This window comes from Eurytemora carolleeae, unplaced genomic scaffold (genome assembly GCF_000591075.1).
Source record: "Eurytemora carolleeae unplaced genomic scaffold, Eaff_2.0 scaffold634, whole genome shotgun sequence".
Lineage (NCBI taxonomy): Eukaryota > Metazoa > Arthropoda > Copepoda > Calanoida > Temoridae > Eurytemora > Eurytemora carolleeae.
The window spans coordinates 148,843-165,764 of NW_019396525.1; the positions used below are offsets into that span (position 1 = coordinate 148,843).

The window sequence follows — 16,922 nt, forward strand, 5'->3', positions numbered from 1 at the left end:
AATGAAATGGATACTAGACACTGCTTGAAATAAAACGGATTCTAGACACTGCTTGAAATAAAATGGGACCTAAGCACTGCTTGAAATTAAATGGATATTAGGAACTGCTTGATAATAAATGGAACCTAAAAACTGCTTCAAAGGAAATGAATTCTAGGAATTGCTTGAAAGGAAATGCAAATGGGTAACGATACGGATAGGAGGGGGGGGGATGCAATCGCCCCTTTCCTCTCTTGAGATTAAAAAGAGGAAAATCATGGTGAACGCGCCAGGAAAATGTTAAAAAAATTCAATAAATAAAAAAATAGCTCAAAGAGAATATTTCCTCTGCGGAAGGCCTCATCAACAATACACAAGATACAATACTGTTTAAGTATAGATTCTCTGACATCAACACTACACTGGATACTATACTGTTTAAATATAGATTCTCTGACATCAACAATACACTGGATACTATACCGTTTAAATATAGATTCTCTGACATCAACACTACACTGGATAATATACTGTTTAAATATAGATTCTCTGACATCAACAATACACTGGATACTATACTGTCTAAGTATAGATTCTCTGACATCAACAATACACTTGATACTATACTGTTTAAGTATAGATTCTTTGACATCAACAATACACTGGATACTATACTGTTTAAGTATAGATTCTCTGACATCAGCACTACTCTGGATACTATACTGTTTAAGTATAGATTCTCTGACATCAACGAATTCCATGCAGGCTTAAAACTTAAAGGCTTTAGAACATCAATATTTGCAGATTTGTTTGTTTAAAACAAACCTTTCATATTTCAGATTCCTAAATCTTCAATTAGATTAAAAAAGTTAAAAAATCTTAGAAAAATTCACAGAACACACCTATACTATAACTATCTGCTGATTTACCTTTCTCTATAAAATTTCAATTTTTCCGTCTGGAAGGAAAAGAGTAAGAAACGATTCAAAAAAATATTGAAGATTTGAGAATTTTTACTATGGAAAATATAATGTTTCAAGAAGCTTATATAAATACTTTGAAAAAGCTAAGCTAATGTACGTCTGTATAACATACACGGTACATTCCAGTTCAATTCATGTATCGGGCCGAATTTTCTAGCCAGGCCAGACAGTACAGTACAAATACAAACTGTATCAGGCAAAACGGGACAGGACGCCGAATAAATGATCCCCCTCTAGTTAAATTTGTGTGCTTAAATTTGTAACAGTAATAAATATTTTCACATCTTAAAAACCTGGTTTTATTGAAGTGATTTTTATGATTCTGAAAGCTTTGAATGTGTCAAATCTAAGATCAATTTGTAGGATGTTTAAATTAAATAAAGTGAAAAAAAACATTTCTTTTGCTCTCTAGTTGATTAGTGAAATATTAGTTGTATAAAATGTTGAATATATATATTTATTTACTGTTTAGTCTATCTACACTTGATGTTGCTGTTGTTTTAAAGAATATCTGGCTGTCAAAGTAGTCTGGTGCTATTTTTTTTTGGTTTTTCTTATGCTTTGTTAGATTTGAAGGAGGTTAAATAGAAGGAAAGGAGTACAGAACAGTGTTTGGCAGTATCTGGTTTCCGGTTCAGTCCTGGTCTTCATCTCTTGTCTGATCTTGGGCAAATCTTAAAAGTAAGATCCTGCTCTAGTTTGTCTAATGGAGGAGAGCTGTCCCTCAGCCATTCTAGTTCTCTCCTCACTCTCCTCTAGTTCTTGCTGGGCCTTTCTGAACTTAGCAAGATTAAGAGCTGCAATCTCCTCTGCCTCTTCAATCTGTTTCTTGTAAGTTTTTATTTTCTGCTGCAGCTTGGTGGCAAGCTCAGACATGCGCTCTTGATTCTTTTTGTCCTCATCAATTTGGAATGAGAGCTCCTTTACACGTCGCTCACACTTTTGGTGTCCTTTAGCATTATCTGAGGTTCTTGATTGAACACTTCCAAGCTCAATTTCCAGCTCTCGAATACGAGTCTCAAGTTTAGCCATGGCAGCTCTACCTCCTCGCATTGCATTCTCATTGGCTTCATCCAGTTTGTTTTCCAGCTCAACAAGTTGTGTCTCAAAGGCTCTCTTGGCTTTGGATTGAGTGTTGACATGGTCCTGTTCTGCGCGAAGTTCATCAGCTAAACGAGCAGCATCAATCATAGCCTTCTTGGATTTCTCTTCACTGTTCTTTGCTTGTTGGAGCATATCATCAATCTCAGCATGCATTGTATGCACTATGCCTTCTACACGACGCTTTTCACTTGCAGCTTTAGAGTTAATGGTGTTCATTTCATTAACAGCATTTCTTGCATCAGCAAGTTCAGCTTCTGTTTGCTTTTTTCCTCTCTCAGCTGAGTCAAGAAGAGATCTAGCCTCTTCCATCTCTCCATGTAAGGCATTGGCTCTTCTGTCTGCCAGACAAGCCTTTTCTGTCATCTCAGCTCTCATGCGAGACTCCTCTTCATATGCACATTCTGACTCCCTTAGTTGTCCCTATAATTGACATTTTATTTAACTTTCTAAATTTAGAAATTAATTTTTGTTAAATGTACCTGATAACGCTTAATGGATTTTTGCGCTTCATTATTAGCTTTATTTGCATGATCAAGGGCAATCTCCAGCTCATTAATGTCGCCTTCTATCTTTTTCTTTATCCTGTATTGCAAAAAGGTGAATAAAACCATAATCATGATTATTTTTTAGATAATTAAGGTTTGGAATTTGTGTAATGATTTCTTATCTCAAGTTTTTCTTTGAACATGTGTAAATACTAAAAATATTGTTTGGTTATTAAAGATCATCACCTGAGAGCCTCTGCTTTTGCTCGCTGTTCAGATTCAAGTGAAGCTTGCATGGAGTCCATAGCACGAGCATGATTTTTCCTAAAATCACATTTTGAGAATCAAGATAATACCAAGGTTTTTTGTCTTCCTTATTCCTTCTAACATTCTTTTTAAAGAAGAAGGTAAATAATTGAAGATTAGAAAAAATGCTCCAGATATTTTACTAATTCAGTTTAACAAAACTTTTCTTTTCTAGAGTACCAATACCAGCATTTAGTTTAATCCATAATATAATTAAAAGATTTACCTGGTATTGTCAAATTCTTCTTCCTTCTCTTGAATTCTTCTATCAATCTCTTGTTTGACCTGTCCAAGTTCAAGCTGAGCCCTGAGAACCTGTAGTATAGAGATTATTATTCGGATTCAGACAAACTAGACAAATGAGAATTTAACCTTATTTTCTTCTTGTTCCAAAGCGCTCTCAGCCTCTTCGAGAGCAGCCTGCAACTCTTCCTTTTCAACCTCTAGTCTTCTACGCTGTTTATCCAAGTCATGAATGGAGCGACCCCCATCACCAAGTTGATCAAGGAGATCTTTGATTTCATCTGCCAAGTTTTTGTTCTCTCTTCTTACAACATCAAGTTGTTCAACAGTTTCCTCATATGCAGCCTTCAGACGGAACACTTCAGAATTGTAATTTCTGCATTCTGTTCGGGAGGCTTCAAGTTCAGCCAACAAATCATCTGCTTTTGCTTTCCATTCTCCAACAACTTTGTCAAAATTGCGTCCTCTTTTCTCTGTTATAACAGCAGCAGCATGAGTACGTTCATACTCCATCTGCATTTCTTCTAGCTCTGCTTCTATCCTATGTTTGGTTTTTTCTGTGGCAGAAACTTTTGTATTCAGTGAGTCAATGGTTTCTTCAGCTTCTTGCACTCTGACATTAAGCTTAGCTTTGCTGCTTTCGAGCTCATCAATTCTGCCAAGTGCTTCAGTTTCAAATTTAGACCTCCACAATTGAATTTCTGCTTGAGCCTTAGAGAGTGCTCTCAAAACATCATTTTTCCTTTCAGCTTCTTCTTCAATTCGCATTCTAAGGTTTTCCACCTCAGTGCTGAGTCCTTTGAATTTGGTGAGCAAAGATGCCCGATCCCTACCTTCAGCATCAGCCAGACGCTTGGTATCCTCAAGCTGAGTGGTCAACGATACCTTATTTTTTCCTAAAGTTGCAATAGCATTCTCTGTTTCTTCTATTTGTCTAATAAGATCTTGATGTTCAACAGACAACTTTTTATTGGATGAGTCTGCTTCATTAAGAGCACGTGCCAGTTCATCAAGTTTAGTATTGCTTTCCACAATCAAGGCTTGAGTCATTTTGCAATTCTTCTCAATGTTAGCACGATCCCTCATAGACTCATCAAGTCCAGCTCTAGCTTCTTGAAGATCTCTTTCCATCCCAGCTTTATCTTTGTCTGACTTAGCTTTCATTTTGTTTAGAGAGTCAATTTGTTCTCCCATATCTGACATTGTATTGTTATGCTTTGCTCTTATTGCTGCCAATGTTCCCTCATGAGCAATGTTTGCCTCTTCAAGGTCGGACTTTAGCTTGACAAGCTCGCTTTCTCTCTTTTTGTTTAATTCAATCTGAGTGCTGGTATTGCAACCAGCCTCCTCAAGTCTTCTTCCAATGTCTTCAATGTCTCTTGAAAGAATTGAGCGATTTTTCTCTGCCTTAGCCCTGTTTTGGCGCTCAATTGCTAATTCTTCATCCAGTTCTTCAATTCTTGACTGAAGTTCCTTAATTTGCTTGGAGTATTTACCACCAAGAGTTTGTTCATCTTCTATTTTGGCAGAGAGAGAGGAGAGCTCTTTTTCCTTGCGCTGTATAGTTTGTGAAAGCTCAGCCTTGACACGTTCCAAGTCAGAAACTGCTTCTTGGGTTAGTTTCAAGTCTCCCTCAATCTTTCTCTTCATCTTCTCTACATCCCCCCTGCATTTCTTCTCTCTCTCAAGAGCATCTTCACATTCATCAAGAGATTGCTCCAGCTTTCCTTTGACTTTGGCCAAGTGGTTGCAACGATCTTCCATAGATTGAATATCTTCCTCCACCTTTTGCCTTCCATCTCCTACAGATTTCTTTTCTCTTTGCATCTTGGCAATTAACTCTTCTTGATGAGAGATCTCCTCTTTCAAAGTTTTGATTTGGTTGTCCTTTGTGATTCTGTCTTCTTCACATTTCTCAGCAGCATTCTCAAGATTTTTTATCTCCTCTCTAAGTCTATGAGCATCAGCTGTAACCTTGTTGCCAGCTTGCTGTATTCCAGCAATGACATCTTCTTCAGCCGCAATTCTTTTTTTGGTTTCATCTACTTGTTTCTGAAGATCATTCTTCATTCCTTCAAGACGGTTAGTTTTGTCAATTATGTCCTGTACAGCTGATCCACCAGAGGTAAGGGCAAGATGGAGTTCTTGTTTCTCATTCTCAAGTCTGTCATGAATCTTTATAACAGCGTCACATTCAGCAATTGCTTTATCAATGTTTGCTTCAGCAACTGCAATTTTCTTTTCATATTCAGCCTTATACTTTCCAAATTGCATGCACTTCAGATGTGGTTTGACAAGCATCCAAATTTGCCACCACAGCCAGGTCTTGCCAATGTAGTAATTTCTTATGGTTCTTTGACAACAGTAGAGTGCAAGCTTTTGATCTTGAAGTTTCTTAAATTGCATGCGAGATGCTTTTCCTCTTGCTCCAGCCTGAAGCCATGATAGAACTTCTCCAATTTTATCTTCTCGAACTTCTTCCATGAAACCCAAAATACCTGCCCTGAAGAAGACCTTTGTGTGGCCCAAGCGATATTTTTCCTTCTCAAGCTTGATAGCATCCAAGACAGCTCCTGCAGCTGATTTATCATTTTTACATTTTGCAACAGCTTTTGCAGCAAGAATATTATATCTAGCTTTAAACTCTGCATATATCATCTTGTTGGGAAATCCTTTCCTGCAGATAGCAATTCCAGCAAGAACACCATTGCACTGGTACTGATGCATCACAAGCCCTGGCTCAACCCCACCAGGCTGTTTATGTGTATTTGGTACAACACAACGAATAAAGTGGGGCTCAGTCTTGTAAAGTGTTGTCATCAAATCATCAAGTTGTCCCTTGAAATAAGAAGATACAGTTTTGCCACCACCTTTTTTCTTCCTACCACCATCATCCTTTGGTGTTTCCAAGGGCTGTCCTGGATGATCTGCAAAACACTGAATCATTAGGGAGTTAGAACCATTCTTGATCATCTCCACTATAGTGTCATTAAGTGGATCCTTGTTTTTCTCAAGCCAGCCAGTTAGATTATAGGATACAACAGCTGCATAATGGATTACTGCAAAATGAGCATCAGGGTCAGGCCTTGGATTTGGTTTAGCAAAGTTTTCCCACTTTCCTAGTAGATTAGAATGAAGTTTCTCGCAGAAGGATTGATCAGTTGCTTTAGGAAATAGAGACTCTTCTTCAAATATAGCTAAGAGCCCCATAGGCTTTTCAAACATATCAATGCACTTTTGAAGATCCATCCCAAAGTCAACATTGGCCCAGTCTAAACCTTCCCTTACATACTCCTCCTGCTCAAGGGTAAACATGTGCTGGTTAAAGAACTGCTGAAGTTTTTCATTGACATAATTAATACAGATTTGTTCAAATCCATTGTAATCAAAGATCTCAAAGCCAGCAATATCTAGGACACCAATGTATTGGACTTTTTTCATGGTTGGGTCAATAAGAGTTTCATTACATTTCTCAACAACAATCCTGAAACTCCTTTCATAAATAGCTCGAGCAATACCAGCCACAGAGTTAGCTGCAGCAGAGCAGGTAGATCCCTTGTTAACCCATTCAGTTCCAACCTTCAGTTTTGGTTTACAGAAGTAATTGATCATCCACTCTGCATCAATACCTGCCAATGCAGCAACTTTGATAGCATTAGTATCATCCTTAATTTCAGCTTGCTCTTCTTTACCAACTGGAACAAAGTCCTTGGTCATGTTACCCATATGCATCATGCAAGCTGTATTCTTATAAACATCATACTTTTCATCCTCAGTAAAGCCAAGCACATCAAAGGCTTCATCTGCAAACATCATGTCCTCTTTGTCATCAATGGAGGGTACACTGATCTTTCCTTGAGAAACATACCAATAGTCCAAGATGTTGTCGGACAATAAACATTTCTCTTTAAGGTCTGGTACAGCATCAGACATTATATTGTAGAATGCATGATAGCATCTTTCCAGTGGCTGCTGATAAGTCAGTCTGGACTTCTCCAGAAGATAAACAACCATGTCAGCTCCAGACAGCTTTCCAGAAGCATTGAAATGGATTCGAATGAATTTACCAAACCTAGAGGAGTTGTCATTTCTTACAGTCTTGGCGTTTCCCCATGCTTCAAGAACAGGATTGGTTTGGACAATTTTGTCCTCAAGTGAAGCTTCTCCTTCCTTTTTCTTACCAGAGGAACAGATAGTCGCAAAGTAAGCAATGACTTTCTTAGTGTTCTCAGTCTTGCCAGCACCAGACTCTCCAGTAATAAGAATAGACTGATTGCAACCAGAGTTCATCATGCCCTGGTAAGCTCCCTCAGCAATTGCAAAGATGTGAGGAGGACATTCATTGCGCCTTTTACCAGTGTACAACTCCATGGTGCGATAAGTGTATATAGGAAACCTCTTGTAGGGGTTAATGGCAATACAGAAGAGTCCAGAGTAGGTGTAGATCAACTCATTGACATACCTGATGACAGAGTTCCACAGAACACAGGCATCTCCAAGATAGGTCAGGTTGGCCATATCATCAGAACAGTCAAACTTAGGAGGGTTAACCTGGCAAACTTGATCTTCCTTGAAGACCTTAACTTCTCCCTTGACATTAACGGATATCTTTGCTCCATCCTTGGACTCAATCAACCCTTCCACAAATCCTCCATCAGCCTTGTTAGGAACCCATACAGACTTCTTAGGATCATAAGGCTTGGCCTTGTTCTTCTCCTTCAGTTCAGGAGATACAATTAGCCAAGGGCTTGGATCTGGATCTGGTCCAGTTGTTTTCTTTATATGGCCAGGCATCTTGGAAGGAGATGAGCTAAAAAACATGGTTATTAATAAATCAGTATTCCTGGGGCTGCTCAGTGCATATGTACTGAAAGATTGGGGGAAGGTTCTATGTGCCATGATGGGTTTTTCAAAAGTCTGGACTCAAATATCAAGCAAATAAATATGAATAATAAAAACTTTTTTTGTTCTCAAAATACAAATCACAAGAGCTGACTAACGTAAACTGGATTATGAACTTTCACTTTTTATAATATGTCAAAATATGATTTTCCAGTGGGCAATAAAGGTTCTTATCAAAAAGAAGAAAAGATTTGAAAATTTTGTTTTAATAAGAAAAGGAATTGAGTCTCCCTTACAGGCTCAAACTTTCTCATCCCTATATATTTGCAACATCATTGTGTAACCTTTTATATTTCAAACTTAGAGTATTTGATCTGACAGAATTCATAGTTTGAAATATCAAACTAAAGCTGAATTCCTTTAGATAAACTTTCAGACATATCATGAACTAAATCCACATTTCTCGAATTTGCATTAAAAAGAATTGTTTTCCCCAAATCCCATTAAACCCTATAGAAGACCAGGTAAATACACAGCTACACAGAGTAACAATGTGTTCCCTCTGCCCGTCAGCGCAAACAGAGAGTTTTGGAGGTCCATAACAGTCGATTTATGTCAAACTTCTTTATATATCATGATTACTACTTTATATATAGAGATTGCTCTATCTTTATTTAAAGTTTCATGACACATTGTAGTATAAATACACCTTTATCTCTTGACTGCTTTATCTATAGATACTGCTTTATCTAGATACTGCTTTATCTATAGATAGTGCTTTATCTATAGATACTGCTTTATCTATAGATACTGCTTTATCTATAGATACTGCTTTATTTATAGATACTGCTTGATTTATAGATACTGCTTTATTTATAGATACTGCTTAATCTATAGTTACTGCTTAATCTATAGATACTGCTTTATCTATATATACTGCTTTATCTATAGATAGTGCTTTATCTATAGATAGTGCTTTATCTATATATACTGCTTTATCTATATATACTGCTTTATCTATAGATAGTGCTTTATCTATAGATAGTGCTTTATCTATATATACTGCTTTATCTATATATACTGCTTTATCTATAGATAGTGCTTTATCTTTAGATACTGCTTTATCTTTATATTCTGCTTTATCTTTATATTCTGCTTTATCTATATATACTGCGTTATCTATAGATACTGCTTAATCTATAGAAACTGCTTAATCTATAAATTCTGCTTTATCTATATATATATACTGCTTTATCTATAGATACTGCTTAATCTATATATTCTGCTTAATCTATAGATACTGCTTAATCTATATATTCTGCTTTATCTATAGATACTGCTTCATTTATAGATACTGCTTTATTCATAGATACTGATTTTTTTGTAGATACTGCTTTATCTATAGATACTGCTTTATTTATAGATACTGCTTGATTTATAGATACTGCTTTATTTATAGATACTGCTTAATCTATAGTTACTGCTTAATCTATAGATACTGCTTTATCTATATATACTGCTTTATCTATAGATACTGCTTTATCTTTAAATATTGCTTTATCTTTAAATATTGCTTTATCTATAGATACTGCTTAATCTATGAATACTGCTTTATCTGCAGATACTGCTTTATCTTTAATTACTGCTTTTTCTTTAGATACTGCTTTATCTTTAGATGCTGCTTTATTTATAGATACTGCTTTGTTTATAGATACTGCTTTACTATTGATACAGCTTAATTTATAGATACTGATTTATCTATAAACAGCTTAATCTATAGATATTGCTTTATCTATATAAACAGTTTAATCTATAGATACTGCTTTATCTATATAAACAGCTTAATCTATAGAAACTGTTTTATTTATATAAACAGCTTAATCTATAGATACTGTTTTATCTATAAACAGCTTAATCTATAGATACTGCTTTATCTATATAAACAGCTTAATCTGTAGATACTGTTTTATATATATATATATAAACAGCTTAATCTATAGAAACGGCTTTATCTATATAAACAGCTTAATCTATGGATACTGTTATATATATAAACAGCTTAATCTATAGATACTGTTTTATATATATATAAACAGTTTAATCTATAGATACTGTTTATATATATAAACAGCTTAGTCTATTGATACTGTTTTATATATATAAACAGCTTAATCTATAGATACTGTTTTATTTATATAAAATACTTTATCAATAAATTTAAAGTTATTATGAACCCTCCCAAAAAAAATCCTTGACGACTGATTATTAGTTTTAATTCAAACCTTCGTTTGAGTGAGATGAAGCAGATCTGAGCTCAGGGATGAATCTGTATCCTTTATATACCCGGAGCTTAACCTGACCTGTCACCAGCTAGCGGGGCGGCCGGGTCAACCCGGCCAGCCGCTCATACATAAACATTGAAAATACATATCATTCATCTTCTGCTAGAAGATATGGATGTAAAAAAATGTTTACACATGGAAATAAGAAAATAAAATGAAAAAAAAACAGTTGGAGGGCAAAAGGTGATGTAAAGGATTGAGCGCACTGCACGCTTTCACACTAAATTTGCTAATCACTTCTTTTAAACTTAAGGTATAAACAAGCGTGTTGCATTATAAAATGTATATGTCTAGGGCTACAAAAATTATAAGTGAGTTGGTGATGTAAAACCAAAGCCAAGGCGTTTCTACACTTTAAGTCGAGGCTGTCTAAAACTGTATTGACTAACTTTCAGAGTTGTCTATATTTCAGGGAGCAGGAAGGAATGCTCTGCGTTGATTAGATGGGAGGACTTGACATTTTGCAAAGCAGGAAGGAATTCTATACCCTTGGTAAGAAGGAGGGCATGACATGTTGCAAAGCATAGGGTAGGAAGGAACACTTTGCCGTGGGAACTTCTGCAAAATACAGGACAGGAAACGTGGATTTACCGGTTCTGTGCTTATTCCAGAAAGCTGGGACTTTCAATCACAACTGACCTATTAAAATTTAAACATAATATTTCGTTTTTTTTCTCGAAAACTTTTTTTGTGCTTTTGCGTTTTCAATGAAAATGTATAGCACAGACAACTGCTTAATTTTAAAGATTGTTGAGTCTATAAACCGACTGCATCTAACTCAGGTTAGTCCGGGGTGAGGCAAGATGGGAGGGCAAGAAGAGGTTCGAAGAATAGAGCAGGAAGGAATACTATGCTATTAATCAGATGTGAGGGCATGAAATGTTATGCGTTGATTAGATGTGAGGGCATGAAATGTTGCAAACGATTGAGCAGGAAGGAATACTATGCGTTGATTAGATGGGAGGGCATGAACTTTTATGCGTTGATTAGATGGGAGGGATGAAGATTGATTCTTAAGTTTATACTGGAAGAGTAGCACACTGTGATTTAATGGTCCACGCTAACAAACAAAAATCGTAGAGCGGTAAAATCTAAGCTTAGGGCGTTGCGACACTTCAAAGTCAACCCTGTCTTTAAAATTGAGACTGTTTAATAAGCAGGCTGAATCTATGTGAGCAAAGGGCATTTCAAATAGAAAGGCAGGCTTCAGTGTTTGGGGTGATGATGGGAGGATAAAATAATTGCATGAAACTATTCAGTTTTAGACCCCCCCCCCCCCCGTCGCATACCCTCTGTTATAAACATTGCTCCCTCTATTTTTGTCAATAAAATTTTCTCTTCTTTCCCCTCCGTATATTTTTAGAAGCTTATGAGTCAACTGAGCACAAACAACAACATATAAAATAGGGTCAAAACATGTCAGATGTAGAAATAATAGAAAATAGATAAATCAAATTTTTTTTTAAGCGTTAGATAAACATTTAAAAAGTTTTAAGTTGGTAGTGTCACATGATTTAAGAAATGAAAATTAGGAAATGTACTAAATTATTAATTTTCTCGTTCAAGAAATCCACCAAACCGTTTTAGAAAATCCGCAAACAATCATCATTTGAAATCTAAAAGACTGAAACATGACTGCGATTGATTCTTCCAAATACTGGAACTCCTCAAGACTGATTAAGGTACAGAATATTTAAATGATTTTTTAATGACAACCAAAGCAATTTTTACATTTTTTATTTTTGTCTCTTCTTGTCATCCTTTCTGTAAAAGATATTTAAGATAATCGTACTTGTAAGTTGTAGCTTTTGATACCAATGCAATTAGGTGCACAAACCTATTGCTAGGTTATCAGCAAATAGAAATGCTTTTGAACATAAACTTGTCTTTAGTTTATTTAAAATAACAAATGAAATATGTCAAAAATCCCTATTCATTCTTTTGAGAGCGGTTTATTAAATATTGAGACGAAATTCATCTCAATATTTTCATATATTTAACATTTAATCATACAGTAAGTTTCCAAAATTGTTTCTATTCTATTAAAAGTATTATATTTTATATCAAAAAGGGGATTTTTAAAGATGGTATTTTACACTGTAGAAAACAAGAAGCGAATTTTCAATGAAAATATTTTTATTAAAGGGACTGTAAGCGTAATGTCAAGTGACCCCCCATTCAAAGATAGCAATGCCCGATTCACATCGGTACCCTTGAAACCTTTATCTGATCAATAATGTGGTAGATATTATCGTTTTTCTAGGTTCTAGTCCAAGCTTTGAAGGCACCATTGTGAATCGGGCACTGCCATTTATGTATGGAGGGTTATTTAGAATAACGCTTACAGTCCTTTTATAATGTCTATTTTTTCATTTTTTTTATTTTATCTTAGTTTTAACTAATTAAAAATTTTAAAGATGCTGTAAACAATTTCACAAAAGTAGGTCATTTAATCCATATTTGAAACATTTTTACATTTGAATGTTTTCGCTCTTCTTTGTTTATAAAAATGGTTACCGTTGTAAATCGTTAATTAAACTTAATTGATTTTAAAAGGGATTTATTAAATTCTAATGATATTTTACTATAGCCACAAAAAAAACATTTATGAGTTATATTCACTCAAGAGTTGTTTAATCATTAACTTTTCGCTACTGATTTTTTACAATTTTCTACTTTACTTAATCTAACGATAGCAGTAATTAAAAACTTTAAGGTAATCATTGAAATATCAGGTTTTTGATATTTTAGGTTCTCTACGTAGACTTATTTATCCTAACCTGGATTTGTGGACTCTGGATCGGCTGCAAATCTTTGAGGGTAATTTTATCTTCTATAAATATCAAGTAATAATCTCTGTTTGTCTGTCTGCTTGATGTATCTTCGATCATAACTCAGGAACCTCTTAACCTATTTGCCACACATTTTAATTGGGGAACTCGGTACAACGGCAATGTTCGGATAAAGAGTTTTCGAGAGAAAATTAGGGTTTCAGGCAAAGCTGGGTTTCAGTAGTTAGTCTGTTTATTTACTTGAATTAACATTAAGAAAGGACCTGTAAATCAATGATTATTTAGACCTTTTTATAATAACTAGAAATTCAAGGCGCTTCGCGCCCTTCTTTCTAGCCATAGAGGGCGCTTCGCGCCCATCTTCTAAATTAGTTGTGAACATGTTCTCTTTGTGTACATCGTAAAACAAAACAAAAATAATTCGCGGATTTTTCACAAAAAATTCGCGGATTTTCAAAATTTTTTAAAATTTAATGACGATCGAATTTTGATGGAGACAAATATTTGAAATTTTGATTTTTCATAAACCTTCCCTGGGGTCCATAGATGTCCCACAAAAAATTTGGGCCCGATCGGTTCAGCCGTTTTGACGTTTATTGGATACAAACAGACAGACAAACAAACAGACAGACAGACAAGCCAAATTTATATATAGATTATTCTATTCTTAGAAATTCACTTTAATTCCATTAATTAATGTCAACAACATCTGATTTGGCTATATTCAAGATTCATTTTACCAAAAAATAAATCAGAACTTGAAATAGAATACTTAGACGTTAATTTATCCATAACTTCAGAACTTTGTATATTTTATGAGTTTTTAGTTTTATCTTATTCATACGTTCCTATGTTTATATAAGATAATCTCTGTCTCACTCTCTTTCTCTTTAATGTTTGATTGGACGTTCGGTCATAACCTATGAACCCCTGAAATGATTTGCATCAAATGGGGAACTTAGACTTGGTAGAATAAAATGGTCAAGAAATGCAGGCAAAGCTGGGTTCCAGAGCTAGTTTTTTATATTTTAGAAATTATGAACATTTCAAATTAATTGTATCTCATTAAAAAGCATTACTTAAATGTGATGAAAGTTATTTGAACTCAGATAAATATTATGAATCCATTTTGATAATTATTCAGATAAACCTGCGGTCATTTATTTACATCCCCCCCCTCCTCCCCCTTCTTATCTATTTTTAGTTGAGTTTAAACAAGAAATTATTTAAGAATGGCGAAGGAGAGTTGACTGGGAAAATCATCTCTGGTATCCTAATTGTTATATTCCTGGCCTGCCTACCCTTCCTAGCACTCCTCGATAATTTGGTCAAGACCAATATAATGGTGGACACCTCCAGGACGGCCCTAGACAACTTCAAGATTGACATACAGGATGGAATAGAGAAAATGGCGAAGAACATGTCGAAGACCTCCAATAAGGTGGTAGATAACCTGACACTCGACATAGAGGATGGACTTGAGAAAATGGCGAAGAACATGTCGAAGACCTCCAAAGAGGTCGCAGACAACCTGACGCTCGACATAGAGGATGCAAAGGAGAAAATTGAGAAAGATCTGAATACTGTTTACAAGGCTTTTGTTAACAACGACAATAGAATGAATATTAAAAATGTTTCTAAGGAAGATTTGTGTAAACAAATTTCTTCTGCTTTTGAAAATATCAATTTTTCAAAGTTTTGTCGACCAAAAGAAGATTGAAATAGAAAATCCTTAAAGGATTATAGATAACAGTCACATAGAATTATAGTGGTCTAGCTATATAGCACACCAATTTTAATAAACAATATGCATATTTAATAATATTCAATAAAAGACATAAAACCGGTATAGCATGTTTTTTATGTTTTAATTACTCTACATAAGTTTTTTAAGATATATGGAATATGCATGGTAAATTGTAAAACATATGAACTTATCACATCATATATAAATGTACTAGAATCATAACTAGAAACTTCATTTTATGTTTTAGGGAACCATTTTTGTGACTTCTTTATTTTTAATTGTGTATAGCCAATAAAAATTGTTTGGTTGCAAACTTGAAATTCAGGCTTTAAAACAATTCCTTATCGATAGAACTTCGGAACACTGATTTCAACAATACAATATTTAAAACTAAAATAAAAAAACTATAGCTTAGTGCTTTTATCTATCGTATTAGAAAATCTTTATTTGTCAGGATATACTATTTCCAGTGAAGGCCTAGCTCCTACACCTTTTTTTGTATATAGTCTAGTTTGAAATGTGTGAATACAAGAACTCTAATCTATTTCTTTAGTTTTGTAAACATAAGAGGATAGAAGTGTACAAACACTATATGAAGCACCATAACACAATGCATATTTTTCTTCTTCTAACTGCACATAAACAAATAAACTTGTTTTCTGGCAAAAACATTCATTAAGGGGATACAGGCTGTTAGGGGAAAACATATGTATACATAGAATTCACGATGCTCTGGGTTTCTTTTTAAAAGCATAGACAAACTTTCCGTTTTATAATGCATTAATTGTTTTCAGGAATTTAGTATATTTTATCCAAAGGTCTACGACATTGGTTTGCAAAGAAATAGGGATTAGAAAAACAGAGTTTGACTCAACCCGCAAAATTGAGAAACATTTTAAAGATGTTAAAAGCTATGACAAACCTTTCTTTTTCCCTCCAATATCCTAAATGTATAAATCAGTTCTTATATTCAATCAACGAGCTTATAGTATATATACATATTAAAATAGGCTTTTAGGGTACTATGCGCTTCTTTTTCTAATATCAACGTTTGCCTTCTAATTTTGTTTTTCAATCTAACATTTTTAAAAGATTTTTCTATTTTACTTAACGGATTTTATACAATTTTAAAAATCAACAGTTTTCTATGCAACATTTTTCAATTTTGATCGGCCATAATACTTTCCCGGGCCATGGCCTGGAGTCATATGAGAAGCTGCGCCAAAAATATCCCAGATATTGTAGATATTGACAAAATACAGGGTTAAGAGCATTGAGAGAAAACCAAAGGTGAAATTCTGTCATTATAGTCTGCACTCTGCAGCCATATTTAAGATATTGAACGATCAAGGTAGAACGAATGTAACTTGTGTATTAGTTTAGAATTTCTGGATAATTCTGAATAATTACTGGACAGTTACATACAACAATACAAGGTTATAATGCAAGGACAGTTAATTGCAGTTGCGTATACTCTGCGTACATATTGAAACCAGTTATCTCCGGGCGGAATTTGTAAACAAGAATAGATGCTTCAGTGTTCGTTTAGTATCCGAGGAGGTTAAAAGCATTAAATTTTGATAATTTTGATAACTCACATGATAGTTTCCTATGACCAGAATATTTCATTGATTTTTTTCTGTGAAAGATGGATCCCATGTCAGGCTGTGACATCCGTCTTGTGTTTACATTACCGCCCAGAGACAGTACACTGCAGTACAAAAGATGCATACACCTCTGAAATAACTTTCCTTGCATTATAACCTTGCTACAATATATGTAGATTGAAGAGAATTTGATGGATATTTTAATTAATTCAACTACAGGGTGTCTAAAAGAAAAGTAAAATTGTCGATTTTTATGAACAAAATTGCAACATTATTAAGGCCGGTCATTAACCTGAGATTAATTTATAGAATTGAAAATATAAACTAGATTCGCTCATCGCCATTTCTTAGTATAGAGGACACCCTGTATGAATATTTAGAAGAGTAATGTACATTTAATGAGAACGTATCTTTCAACTAACACTAAACAACAATCTACTTATTAGACAGATACAGTTGCATAATCAGCTCTGCAGTGTCGTCAGGCTGTAT

General features: G+C 34.6%; 2 protein-coding genes across 2 annotated transcripts; one reads left to right on the top strand and one right to left on the bottom strand.

Moving 5' to 3' along the window:
• Positions 1–1,398: 1,398 nt before the first annotated feature.
• Positions 1,399–10,321, bottom strand: LOC111704858 (myosin heavy chain, muscle). Its single transcript, XM_023477224.1, has 6 exons — positions 10,225–10,321; positions 3,230–7,910; positions 3,084–3,172; positions 2,798–2,875; positions 2,546–2,648; positions 1,399–2,486 (listed from the first exon to the last, which is right to left on the bottom strand). The coding sequence occupies exons 2-6, from the start codon at positions 7,892–7,894 to the stop codon at positions 1,638–1,640; spliced, it is 5,784 nt and encodes a 1,927-aa protein (XP_023332992.1). The 5' UTR covers positions 7,895–7,910; positions 10,225–10,321; the 3' UTR covers positions 1,399–1,637.
• Positions 10,322–11,870: 1,549 nt separating this feature from the next.
• LOC111704857 (uncharacterized) lies at positions 11,871–14,925 on the top strand. The gene is made up of 3 exons (XM_023477223.1): positions 11,871–11,966; positions 13,036–13,104; positions 14,308–14,925. The coding sequence occupies exons 1-3, from the start codon at positions 11,916–11,918 to the stop codon at positions 14,794–14,796; spliced, it is 609 nt and encodes a 202-aa protein (XP_023332991.1). The 5' UTR covers positions 11,871–11,915; the 3' UTR covers positions 14,797–14,925.
• The last annotated feature ends 1,997 nt before the right edge of the window (positions 14,926–16,922 follow it).